The sequence below is a fragment of the Ornithodoros turicata genome, unplaced genomic scaffold, assembly GCF_037126465.1.
Source record: "Ornithodoros turicata isolate Travis unplaced genomic scaffold, ASM3712646v1 Chromosome29, whole genome shotgun sequence".
NCBI lineage: Eukaryota > Metazoa > Arthropoda > Arachnida > Ixodida > Argasidae > Ornithodoros > Ornithodoros turicata.
In genome coordinates this window covers 777,369-791,668 of record NW_026999353.1, presented here as the reverse complement: position 1 = coordinate 791,668, position 14,300 = coordinate 777,369, and the positions used below count along the sequence as shown (strand labels likewise).

At 45.7% G+C, this 14,300-nt stretch overlaps 1 protein-coding gene across 1 annotated transcript in view; it reads left to right on the top strand.

Moving 5' to 3' along the window:
- LOC135373680 (uncharacterized) overlaps positions 1–2,884 on the top strand; it is a 32,873-nt gene extending 29,989 nt beyond the window's left edge. Inside the window, exon 4 of the mRNA XM_064606767.1 lies at positions 2,711–2,884. Coding sequence (XP_064462837.1) covers positions 2,711–2,848 — 138 coding nt within the window. The 3' untranslated portion in view covers positions 2,849–2,884. The remainder of the gene's footprint in view (positions 1–2,710) is intronic.
- The last annotated feature ends 11,416 nt before the right edge of the window (positions 2,885–14,300 follow it).

The window sequence follows — 14,300 nt, the reverse complement described above, 5'->3', positions numbered from 1 at the left end:
AGCATTCTTATTCCCCTTGAAAAAATAGTCCGAAGTTGTCTCCACAAAATGCTGGAAAACTGCCTCTTGCACATCACTATCGTTTTGAAATCTCCGTCCACTGAGATCGCTCTTCAAGTTTTAGAACAGGATGTACTCTCTCGGTGCCAAGTCTGGACTGTAGGGTGGGTGGTGGATTTCTTCGAAGCCGCACTCCTTCAATGCTGCCTTGGCAACAGTAGCCATGTGAACAAGGACATTATCCTGGAGCAACCGGACACCTCGACTCAACCTGCCGCGCCTCTCTTCCTTGATGGACTCTCGCAGTCGGTACAGGAGTAAAGCACAATACGTCTCATTCACTGTGGTGTTCCCCTCTTTGAAGTCGATGAGGAGGGTCCCGTGACAATCCCAAAATATTGTTGCCATGATCTTCTTTGTGGATTGTGTGACCTTGGCTTTTCTTGGGGGTGCTTCTCCTGGTTTGCGCTGTTCCGTCGACTCCTTTTTCGAAAGGGGATCATAGAAGAGCACCATAGTCTCATCCACTGTAACAATCGACTTCAATATTTCTTCTTCGTTTTCTTCACAAAGCTCCAAAGACACTTTGGCACAGACGACACGCTGTAGCTTTTGAACTGACGCGAGAAGTAGTGGCACCCATCTCGCACTGACCTTTTTCATGTGAAGGCCCTCGCCGAAGATGCGAAAAACGGTTGTTTTGGAAAAACCCAGTCTTTCTTCCCAGCCATTCCCTTCACCTTCAGACGCCTGTCGCTCAGCACTTCCTCCTCGACAAGAGACAAATTTTCTTGTGTCACTACTTCCACTGGACGACCACCGCGTGGATCATCTTCAGTGGACTCTCGCCCCAGTCGAAACTGCTTATCCCAATCTTTCACCGTTGTGTACGACGGAGAGGCTTCCCTGTACACGTTCTCCAGTCGCGCTTTAATTCCCTTAGGCGAAAGTCCCTGTTTTGTCAATAATTTTATCACAGCGCAGTACTCGATTTTCTCCATTTTAGCTGAAGAGTGCACCCTGGCTGTTTGAAATGCCGCTCTACAACCGACAAAAGCATGGAGAGGGTTGACGGTGGTGCTCCGGCCCTCCAACAGATGGCGGCACGCGTGCTTAAGCGCAATTCCAAGTTCGCGCGCATTTTCTACAGCAGGCCGGAATACTCGGCCACATAAAGAGACCCTGCAGTGAATTGGAAAGATTGACCAGTGCTACAAAGTGATAAGCCGCACCTACACGCGCTGTCCCTATGGGCATACAACTGGTGAGGTAGGGGCGATTCTAACGTTGCTGGCTGTGCTTTGCCCTTCTCTGATCCGCACAAAAAAATGACCTACGAGCAGTACGAACAACGCACTGAGTGGGCGGATACCTGAAACGGACGTCCAAAGTTGACAGTTTCGCTGAACCATGATTTTGCAATTCCCCCTGAAAGCTTTGCCGTCGTAAAACAACCTGTTACATTTTTTATATGAGTAGAAAGAGGTTGCAATGACGAATATTAGGATGCCACATTCACTATGCATCGGAGAGACGAGCACTGAGGCGTCTAATAAGCAGACAAAACTGCAAGTGGAGTGACTTTTAACATTTTTGGGAAATTATCTCTCAGAGCTGAGTGCGTAGAAAGTACGCGGCCAACTAACGACAACATGTATATTTTGTCACAAAAATATCTTCCCCATGTGCCTCATGGCCCCAGAGGTACAACGTCCAAAAGTTGACGAAAATGACACTGCGCAAAATTGCAGTTTCACCTGATTACTTTTTACGTAAACTCCCGGAATAATTTTCAATTTATTCTTGTCCTGGAATGTTTTCCATAAGCTAGGCTTCAACATATATTGTGCATAAAAAATCCGGGAGGTCATCGGGACCAACCTGCCTGATCTCACCTGGAATCACCCTCGTGCAACATCGCTTTTATTTCGCGAAGGCCTCCTGGTAGTGCAGATGCATTCAATCCCCCAACCCACTTCCGTGCCCCAGCAAAGCGCCTCAGGCACGCTGCTTGTAATCCTCAGCTGTACAAGCCTAGCTGCAATTTTGCCACCCTCACATGCTCTTGACGTAAAATACCAATGGGCTCTACAGAACGTCATTCCTAAGCCTATAGATACTATGCCAGTTATGAGGACGGTGATCAGAAGAAGTCGAAACGTCCGCGGCTCTGTGTCCCAGGGCTCTTTCTTCAACATTTTGCTAAATGCAGTATTTCAACTCTGGCTTGCGTTTGTATTATAACATCGGTAGACCCCAGCAGGATTTCTCTGTGCGTCTGGGATTTAAGCGAGAAGCTTCAGTAAATTGGCAAATATCCTGCAAGACATAGCATATTGTTAAGAGATAGTGCAGACTGGCGTCGTAAGATCTGGGACTGCATGGAGCAACGAAATTCTAGAACAGCGCCCTCAGCAGCTTTGGTAGTGCGTTATGCGCACTGACAATGTTGAGGACAGTAACACGTGTCCGAAGCACTAGAGAAGCGTACTAGAAAGCCATTGAGGAATCCTTCTCTACGTTTGTGCAAGCACGCTCTGGTCAAGAGGGAAGCGTTTACCCAACCTGCACAGCAGATGTGTTTGTTTGAGTGGATCATATGCTCACGTGCTTATTGTTCCAGTTCTAGCTGTCCCACCCACGTTACCTAATGCTACCTTTCGTACACTGTGATGCACTTTACATCAGGTCCCGCTCTCGTTCTTCGCAGGAGGACAAAAAGAACTATGCACGTGATCTCGCTTCCAGCAGTGTTATTTTGCGAGTCCTGAAGATCATCTGGAAGTATGCCCGTCCTGGTGTATTAATGCTGCTTAAGAAGTTCCACCTCCCTATTGCACCAAATTAACGAAATGTACATTCATTCCTAATAAAATATACTTTATCTCACCGTGCACATACAAGTGTCTGCTTGTTCCTCAGTAGCTACATCTTATGGGCGGCGCCTCTTAAACCTTATGCACTGATTTCATGTCCCGAACTATACACACGGCTTCGGTCCAGTAGGCAGCTACCAGTACTAATACCGTTAAATATAACAACCAAGTAAGTATGTAGTGAGCAGTTGCTCCAGCCTTCTTCGAGCATTGCAGCTATTTCTGTACTTATGGCACAAAGAGATAGCTGAGTGCTAATCTTACCGAAATATTGATTTCCTCGTTGATTATCCTCTCTCATACTGCGGTACCAAATAATCCGTTGCCCTATCCTCTAACTTAATCCTTCCACCATTGTCTCCGGGACGTGGTCTGTCCTGCTGCCTATTGTTTGAAAGACCAGGGCTGTCTTCATCAAGCAGTTTCAAATCGTGCTTAGACCTGAGTTCGATCTCAAGGTCGTACTCAACGTCTGAGCCGGTTGCATAAAGCAAATTTCAGAGTAACCTGAGCACGTTCTCATGTAGCGTTCTCAGATTTTGAAACAGGTAACACCATGCTCAACCCCATTGTGAACTTGAGAATGGGTGCTCTGCTTTTGGATTCAGACGGTATAGCTACTTGATCTCCCACTCGCATGTAGCTGGTTGCTTTGTAATCAAGTGGCATATTGCATTTCGCGACATTTTTTATCAAATTGAAAATGTCTGACCATTCATTTTTCAACTTCACGTGCTGGTTCTCCTCCTGTCTAATTTGGCGTTTGTTCCACTGCCGTTCAACTGCTGAGAGACAGCGACGAGATGCAGACGACATGTAGTCATTTCCAACCTGCGAAACGAGAGAGCACACGAAGCCTGGTGTGCACTTTATTGAACAGCACACATGACTCCAGGTTTTACACAGGTCTTATTGAATCTGGTGATGTTACTGGAATATCTCTGTGCCAGCCTTAACGGTGTTGTATTAACTTGCGCACTGAATAAAACGCAGACGACATAATCTGTCGCCATTTTGAAAGGCGTGGTCTATATATGCTTTACGCACATCATCCACATGAAAGAAAATCAGATTTTTCAGCTGGAAGGTACTAGTGCCAGCCAGTCTTCCGGCTGGCAGGAAATAGAATCCATTCCAGTAGGAAATTTTATCCCCTGGCTGGAAATAGCTGGCCCGAACGAAAAATCCATCAATACTCCATCAGAAATTCTAACGATCCATTAGAATATTTTGATGGACCATCAAAACAGCTTGTCGGCACATTAACAACACCTAGTAGTCCAACACAACTCTTAGCGGTCCGACAAATGCTGTCCCAGAGCCCGTCAGGTGGGCCCAATGGTCCCACAAAAGGCCTGATGGCACCACAGGGCCCTTGACGATCTAACAAAGGGTATCAACCTGCCCATCAGGATTGCTTAGTGGTCCCACAGGATAACAGAATGGTGTGCCAATAAGGCTCTGCGGTCGAACATGTCATGCCGTATTGTACATCAGGCACTCCTAACTGAATATGAGAGATGTGAAATAAACACCGCTTCCCGCACAATTCTATGTGCTGGCTGGAAGCAGAATGGATTCCATCAGCAAGTTCTACCTCCCAGCTGGAAACAGAATACTTTCCAGCAGCCAACAGGAAGTTGTACGTCCAAACTGGAAACGGAATACATTCCAGCAGGACCCTACGGCCGGAAATTGAAAGGAATTTCTCAGAAGACTTGCAGCCATAGTGTTCCAATGCGTGGAAGATTTGCTCCCTTTTGTGCACCTATATTTAATTTCTCTTCCAGACGAATTTAAAATCCCTGATCAGCAGGTGGTTGAGATGCATTCGTAAACAAAATTTTTCGGCTGGAAATAGAATCCATTCCAGCAGCAGGTTGTATTCCCTGGCTGGAAATACAATCATTCCATGAGGAAGTTGAGCCTCCCAGATGGAATCAGAATACATTTCAAAAGCCACGAGGAAGTTCTAAGTCCCAGCTGGAAACAGAAGACATTCCCGCAGCCTCCACCTGGAAATAAATATGGAATTCCTCATAAGTCTTGCAGCCATAGCGTTCCAATGCGTGGAAAATTTGCTCCCCTTTCATGCATCTGTATTTAATTTCATTCCAGATGAATTTAAAATATCTCATCAGCCGGTGGCTGAAATGCATTGGTAGACAAAATTTTTTGGCTGAAAATAGAATCCATTCCATCAGGAAGTTGTACCTGGCAACTGGAAACAGAATACATTCCAGGGGGACCCTCCGGCGAATCGAATAGACCTTATGCATAATAGCGTGACCCATCGATATCGACAGGAGCAACCCGCCATTTTACGTACTGCTCCTACGGACGCTATACGGAGCCCCATTCCAAGTTAAAAGCTAGCTTATTTAGCGCCTCTGTCCTCATCGTGTGCATGGTTTCGTCTGTTCCATTTCGTGTTGTCTCATCGCACTTTTGTCGTTGATGACAGCATGTCAGACACTCGGCTCATCCTTTGTCGTGATCTGGACGAAGAACTTGTCTCTGATACCCTTAATAACCGAGGTCACAATAAGGGAGTACTATGCTGGAGGATCAAGTTCACTGCGGCAGCTGAAAAAATCATACAACTTCGCTGTTGAATCTTACGTCGATTGCGGCACTGTCATGACGAACACAGCGGATATCAGGTGAGGACGCTCGTAATGCACTTTCAAGCATATAGTGGTATGGAGTGCATTTGCTTCCCAATCGTAAACCATGAACATTGCATAGTGCGACCGAATATTCTCGCTCGTTCGTCAACACAGCTGAATGCATGTAACTGGTGAGTGCAGTACAGGTTGATGAAAATAAGCCTGAGCTCGGGGTACTGTATTACCGGTAAGCCAAAACGACGACGTACTCGTTTGGTTAGGTCCGTACACCGCATTTGAGGTCGTGATATGTAGTTAATCTGCTTGTCTCCGTTAGCATAATATCAGACTATTTTCGTCCTGAACTGTAGCATTTTGCCCACTAGCTTTGTCGTACTTACTCAGGAGTACCAGGAACTTCCCAGCACTAACGCGAAATGCGGCTATAACATGAGTTCGTTACACTGGCTTGCAGTGTTGGTACTTGCAGTGAATAAACGGAAACAAGAAATGATATTGATGCTTGTCTAAACTAGAAGTATTTACTTTACAGGTCCGACAAGGTACATGTGCGTGCCATGTGCTACAGAAGCCAAAGCAAAAATGGACGACCACATATGACCCATCTGGTACTGCAGCCAAGCACTGGAACCGTGGTAGACACCCGGTGCCAGTGCCCTCCTGGTGCTGCTGCGGCTTGCAGTCATGCCATGGCTCTCCTTCGGGTAGTGTCCCTGCTAAAGATGAATGGTTTCGATGAATCTCCCCCTCAACTTGCATGTGCAGAGCTTTCACAATGCTGGCGACGGCCAAGGAAAGCTGCAATGAAAGCGACAACTGTGCAGGAGGTTGACTGGCGGAAACCTCGAGAAGGTTAAGGTGAGAAGGTGGGAAGGACACACCAACATATTCTCGCCTCTTTGACCCACGACGGGAAGAAGAGAGTGCAGATAGTGTGCAGAGCGCCTTTAGAAGACTTGCTGGACGTTTGGGGAGCCAAGGACAGCTCTCTGCTTTTGCCCTTCAAGAAGGATCGAAGCTGCCATTTACTGAGACAAAGTTTGGTTCAGCCCCATACGATTCACCCCTGACATATCAGCAGTCAGAAAGGCCGGCACACCGCGAAGTTTGGCGATCTCGGAACATTGCTCTGGAAACTGCAACGGATGAACCAGCAGTGCCCACCCGTACGAGCCTGTTTGGTGACAGCATCATTCCAGCTGCAGCCACTTCTTGACAAGTACCAGGCAGATATATTGAAGGTAGCGTGGCTGCTCGATTGTTTTCCTGCGTGTATGAAATTAATGAGACCACATGTATATTCCATGCATAGACCCTGAATTTTCCGGGTTTTATTTTTTCCGTATTCGGGGGTAAAATTCAGGTCAGTCACTTGATGTCTAAAATTCATGCAAATTCGGGCGGAAAAATTACCATCAGGCTGAATTTGGGGATAAATCGGGCTCTATTGTCGAATAAACGTTAGTTGTACAGCCTATCCAGAGTATCAGACGTTGAGATCAATCGTGTATTTTGTGAAAATTTAGTATGTCATTGCTGTGAGGTGCTTAGGTTAGGTGCAGTTTTGCGGGTAGAAATCGGGTTTAACCCTAAACCGGTGAACCTCGGTTCGGGGTGCAAATTCGGGGAAAAATCGGGTTTAACCCTAAAACTTCACGGCCTAACCAAGGTCATCTTTGCCTGACACTGTAAAACATTTTATTTTTGCATGTCCTTTATTTTCGCGATTTGAAAATTTCGCGAAATTAAAGGGTGTGCAAACATTTTTATTTGCATATAATACTACGTGAAAAATCCTTGAAAAATTGCTATGCATGATTTGTACTTGACCTATCCTCTCTATTAGTTCTCTCCGACTTTAAGGGCATTATTCTCACAAGTGAGGCGGCCATGGCTCTGGAGCGAAACACAGTGAGTGATGGCTAGCAGCAAGGAAGTGGCGCCTAACTGCATCGAACTTTGGCCAGGTTTTACGTCTTAGTGAGTGGTCTGAAAAGGGTCTTAGTAATTTGACTGCCCAGCGTAATTTGTCAAAGGTACGAGCTATAGCATATGGCAGGAAACACGACGGTGTTGCTGCACAGGCCTACACTGATGCGATGAGGCGCCTTGGACACAATGTCATTCCGTGCCCGGTTGGGATTGTTGTCCATCCAAGCTACCCTTGGCTCGGAGCCTCCCCGGACAAATTTGTATATGACCCCACAGAGTCTACACCAAACGGAGTGCTCGAGATAAAATGAAAGATAGCGAGCCGCACTTCGCCAAAGACAACGTACCGTACATGGCTATTGATGAGGAAGGGTGCCCAAAACTGAAAAAGAATCATACCTACTAGTATCAAATGCTTGGACAAATGGCTCTAACTGGCTGTGCGTGGGGTGATTTCGTTATCTGGTCCGAAAGGTGGCTCGCGATTGAAAGAATTCACATGGACTCTGCGCACTGGAAATCTGCTAAGAAATCTCTTGACGCGTTTTATTTTACTATATTTTACTTCCTTTCTTGGCTTCCAGTCCCAGCGAATTCAGTAGCGAGGTTGCACCGTTCCTGTGTGTTACAGCCATTTGTAAGTGTAGGTGCATCTACATTGTGTTTTAATGTCAGTGTGATTGTCTACGTAGTTCTACTTATACAGGATGTTTCACCTAAAGTAGTATGGAATTATTTGTAAAGAGTGCGATAAAAGAACACGAGCATCACTTTTCTGCTGCTTGAGTTACAGACTGGTCCTACATCAAAAGTACTACCTGCTTGTGTTGTGAAAATTTCTATAACCTTAGGTGAAACACGCTGTATATTGTCTGTCAGTCAGTCACGCACCACTAGTCCCTTATCTCAAGCGCAATGATTTTATCAGGAAATGTGCAATTGCACATCATAAGCTGTGATATGATAATAGTCAACTGTGATATTTTACATGATGCAATATTTTTATGTTATACTCTCTACAGATCTTTTCCTATACGAACACGTATTGTTTATGACACTGTAATCTGTTAACTTGCTCCCATGGTTTGACAGCAGTCTTTGCATTCCATAGACAGTGGCGCTCAGAATGTAGTAGGAAACAAGCACAGTGACGCCCAGTGTGTCAAAATGTATTTTGTAATGCAGTGAATTTTTTTAAATACAACTTCAATATACTGACAAGGCAAAAGAAAATAAAACCATTTCTGCAATGGATTTCTCATTATCATACATTTGCACAGTGCACTAGTTCTTGTCTTCAACTAAGGGGCTTTGAAAGTTGGTTAAGATGACGGCAAGGGTTCACATTTGGTTTGATACTGGCCCAAGGCTCAGGGGTACAGGTCTATCAAAAATGTGAAATGTCTTCACGCGCTGGATGCTGCGTTCAACATGAATTCGTAAGGAGGCAATCTGTTTTGTTTCTTGTACTTGTACTGCAGAGAACTCTTCGTTTCGGAGGAACGGTGTAATGTTCAGCCTCACGTTTTTTTGCTCGAGAAGATCACAAATGGTGAAGCCCTTATCCGCCATGACAGAGTCTCCTTCTTCAAAGGACAGGCCAAGAAATCCGCTTCTTATGACGCATTCCCTGTCAGACGTGCATCCAGTAAATAGTTCTGATACAAAGGTCACTAGCCCATTTGGAGCTATGTCAATGAATCCCTTAAGGATGTTCGCACTCTTGTAGGTTGAATACGTGCGAGATTGAAGGGCCAACGAGCTTGCAACTTCACAGCGGATTTCTGTTATGTCCAGAATAACTCTCGTATCTGGATACTGGTCCTTGAAGACTCCAGCCATAGTGCTATCAACTACAGTGCGAGGCTGCCACAGTGGCAGCTTCGCTAACTTGACATACGTGAAGTTAAGCCAGGATATGCAAATACGGGACACTGTCGACTGAGGGACACAAAAGGGACAAAAAGGGTCTTGGGCGAGCAACACCAAGCGCAGCCTGACCACAACAAGGAATAACTCATTCCTTGTTGAAAGCTCTCGCATCCTGCCACACGCTGCCTGAGGGGAAGTCCTTCCGTGCTTCTTCTGCCTTGCAATATTACAGCCCCTGGGTCAAGGTAGTCATGAAGGGCATCAAATGTTTCTAGGTTCGGCAAGCCAGTATAAAACTGCATCTTTCATCAGATGTACATAGGGAACCCACATCCATGGCTTCGATGCAGCTGCTGTGTTCTTTTCCAACCTCCATAAGTTGACGCTCAACCTCCTGCTTCTCTTGAAGTACCTGCTTAACTTTTTTCATTTGCTTGGAGCAGTTGGCACTGCGAATTTTGTATTTCGAGGTCCTTCTCTGCCAGCTGCCTCGTTAGAGTGTCTAGAGAGTCTTCGTTGGAGTTGCAGTTTTCACTTTGGTGTTCCGGCGTCTCATTGACCTCTGGTCCTCTGCAAGGTGGTGATATACGGCAGCACTCGTGTGTGGAAGCATCATCGACATCTGGTGCACTATTGCCGCTGACTTGTGCTGCAACTGCTTGTTGGGCTGGCATGGCTTGGACGGTAAGGCACGGCAGGGCACTTTCTTTAAGGCGACAATATCCGTTTGCAACGCTCGAAAGAAAGTCTGACGGCAAGAAGTGTTTGGAGCAGACGAAGGTTGATATCTTAACTTCAAATGGCACATCTGCGTAGCATAGTCTCACTGCCTTGAGCCACACATTTCTACGGTTTTCATCATTTGGGATCCGATAGTACGAGACCTATGAAGCAACAGACGTACGATGTCACATTTACCGCAACACTCCCCTCGCGTTTGAAACCTACCTTCTTCCCTGTCGCATCTCGGTAACCTCGTTGTCTGCAGCCAGCGACACAGGAACAGCGCACAGCAACACTGCGAAGGCACTTCAGCAGGAGGGACTCCACGTACAAACAATCGGGTTCTCCGGAGCGTACGTATAATGGCGGATAGAAGGAGATCCGCACCAGGCGGCGCTTTCATTTTGCTTGGGGTCTATTCCTCAGAAGACTTGCAGCCGCAGTGTCGCAATGCGTGAAAAATTCGTTATTCTCGTGCACTTATATTTAATTTATCTTTCAGATTAGTTTAAAATATCCCATGACCTTTTAGTTTAATTGCATTGGTAAACAAAATCTTCCAGATGCAAATAGAATCTATTACAGCAGGAAGTTGTGTCCTCTTGCTGGAAATAGAATTCATTCGATCACGAAGTTGTACCTCCCAGCTGGAAACAGAATAAATTCCAGAAGCCAGCAGGGAGTTGTACACCCCAGCTTGAAACTGCACATTCCAGCAGGACCTTCCAGCTGGAAATTGAATGGAATTCCTCAGACGACTTGCAGTTATAGCGTTCCAATGCCTGGAAAATGTGTCTTCTTTCATGCACCTATATTTAATTTCTCTTCCAGCTGAGTTTATAATTCCTCATCAGCCCGTAGTTTAGTTGCATTGGTAAACAAAATTTTCCGGCTGCAAATAGAATCCATTCCATAAGCAAGTTGTACCTGCCAGCTGGAAAGAGAATAGATTTCAGAAACCAGGAGGTTGTTCTACGTCGCAGCTGGAAACAGAATTCATTCCTGCGGCACCCTCCGGCTGGAAATTGAATGAAATTCCTTAGAAGATTCGCAGCCATAGTGTTCCAATGCGTGGAAAATTTGCTTCCTTTCGTGCACCTATATATAATTTCTGTTCCAGATGAATTTAAAATCCTTCACCAGCCTGTGATAAGGATGCATTAGTAAACAAAATTTTCCGGCTGGAAATAGAATACATCCCATCAGGAAGTTGTATCCCCTCGCACGAAATAGACTCCATTCCATCAGGAAGTTCTACCTGCCAGTTGGAAACAGAATACTCTTCAGAACAGAATTTATCTTCAAGATGAATTTAAAATTCCTCATCAGCCTCTGGTTAAGATGCATCGGCAAACAAAATTTTCCGGTCGCAATAGAACCCATTCCATCAGGCAGTTGAACCTGCCAGCTGGAAACAGAATACATTCCAGCAACCAGGAGGAAGTTGTACGTGGGTAGTTTCATTTGAAATCGAACAACGTGTGAAAGTCGTATTTTTTAATTCGGCCACAAAAAATATATGTTAGAGGGCAGCTCAAACGACGCAAATCGCACCTCGTGCGACGCTCATGCGTGTAGTAGTTTCCGCGTAGGAGAAGGGGAAAGTCTGAGGCTGCTTGAGCACGCTTTCTTCTGGACCGACTTTGACGGAATCTAGCACCACTAATTTTATGTCTAGGAACTGGAGGATTTTCGTGATTATGGGCTGCACCATAGACACTGTCGACAGCCACCCACAGAACTACGAGAGCCACAGATTTTCTGTTAAAAAATGTCAAACTTGGCGTAAACGTTCACAAAGGCCATACTTTGTTTCCAATTTTCTTCATGAAGGAACGTCTGAGAACATCGAGCTTAGTGCCATTCGATAGGACGTTAAAAGTGCTTTCATACTGTATAGAATTCATTTTTCTCAGCCCAGTTGTTTCTGTGTTATTAGCTTGAGAATCACACATGTTATGCGAAAATTGCCAATGTTGCATCTGAATTTTCTCAAAAACGCCATCTTCGATTTCCTTGATTATTTTTCGAAAGGGAGCGTCATGTCTCTACTTTAGACGCCAAGCGAGACAATCTTTTATTTTTGCCTGAGAGACGCGCAGCGATTTTTTTTTTGTCAGGCAGGGTGCATGAGGCTGCGGCCTTGCGCAACCCATCCACGACCACGCGACCTTCAACATCTTCTTTCCTACATGTGTCCCGCTGACGGAGAAATCAATGACCACACTGCGTGAGCTTGTTGTAGTGTCCCCAGAGCATCACTTTACGTTTACCCAATGGTCTCCCAGTTCTGTCAGGCTCATTGAAATCGTGGGAGAGTACATGAGTTGCCTGTGCGCCCTTGACGAGAAGCCCCAGTTCGACGAACATACCGACAAAGCAGTGAGAAGAAACGAAGCGCTTCGTAGAGATCTTTATCCACTGGTAACATCTTAGCTTTTGTTTCAGGTTCCTGCCAGTCCCCCAGGAAGTGTGAAAGTCACATCATTTTCGTTGGTAAAAGAACGGAAAACGGAAGTTTCGAAAAACGTAAAATGTGCCCATTGCGAGACCCTTGCAGGTGGTGGCTGCCACCATTGGATTAGCATCATCCGATAGCTTTACACATGTCCTTTCACATGATATAAAGTGACTGGGTTCAAGCGCATGGAAGACTACTGAAGACCACATCGAGGGTTTAAGGTACCTACGGCTACCGGAAACGAGGGATTCTAGTTGTGCGTTGTTCTGTCGAAAATTTTGATTCCCACGGTGACACTGACACATCTCGGTGTCAGTCGAAACTCGAAACTCGGAACGTGTTATACTTGAGGGCAGCAACATACTGTCATCACAGCGGTATTACGGGCTTTGTATATAGTACTTCACGTGGTTCCGAAATAACGCTACGGAGCTTAAAACTAATTAAAGAGAGCATGCACACCTTCGGAACTATCACTTATTGCGCCCAAGCTAAGAGGTGACTGCAACCACGCGACCACAAATTTGTATTCTCAGGTGTTGTAGCTTTCTGTCCCCTGTGGCCGTAGTTCTGCCTTCTTAATATTAACTCGCACGACAGCCTCATAGCGTGCGTATGTGCATTGCCTCAAGCACATGTGCGGGAGAATAGTGAATATGCGCGCGTGCGTATATGCACACGTCGTGCATGCGACTCCCATGAAAGTGCGCAATAGCAAGTTCAAGTCGCCCACGAAAGTATTGCCCTGCGTCTCCAAACGAAAAAATAAACATACGTACCATAAGTGCAAAATAAGTACATAATGCAACATCTGGGCATTAAATTACAAAGCAAAGACTACGAAGCAAAACGCGCTCGTAAGCATACGAAGAGCGCCTTTGTGTGGAGTAATCGCTCCGCGGAAAGGTAGCCCTACGTCTCAATCAAAAAGAGAAAATGTATTTTACCAGCAGCGCAAAGTACCGGCATGATTCTGCCGCTGTTGAATAAATCGTGAAAAATATTCCGGCTTTTTATAAATAATTAAAATCAAACATGCAAAATTTTCGCGTGCCGCTCGTGGTTTTGCGATACTAGGCGGACAATGAATGCGCTTGAACCCTTGAATTGTGAAAGGTCATGTCTAAAGCTATCGGATGATGCTAATCCAATGGTGGCAGCCATCACCTGCAGGGGTCTCGCAATGGGCACATTTTACGTTTTTCGAAACTTTCGGTTTTCGTTCTTTTACCAATGAAAAGGATGTGCCTTTCACACTGCCTGAGGGACTGGCGGCAACCTGAACCAAAAGCTAAGATGTTACCAGTGGATAAAGATCTCTACGAAGCGCTTCATTTCTTCGCACTGCTTTGTCGGTATGTTCGTCGAACTGGGGCTTCTCGTCAAGGGCGCACAGGCAACTCTTGTACTCTCCCACGGTTTGAATGAGCCTGACGGAACTGCGAGACCATTGGGTAAACGTAAAGTGATGCTCCGGGGACGCTACAACAAGCTCACGCAGTGTGGTCATTGATTTCTGCGTCAGCGGGACAAATGTAGGAAAGAAGATGTTGAAGAAGAAGAAGATGTCGCGTGCTCGTGGGTGGGGCGCGCAAGGCCGCAGCCTCATGCACCCTGCCTGCCAAAAAAAATCGCTGCGCGTCTCTCAGGCAAAAATAAAAGATTGTCTCACTTGGCGTCTAAAGTAGAGACATGACGCTCCCTTTTGAAAAATTGGCATTTTTTAGAAAATTCAGATGCAACATTGGCGATTTTCGCCTACCATGTGTGATTCTCAAGCTAATAACACAGAAACAACTGGGCTGA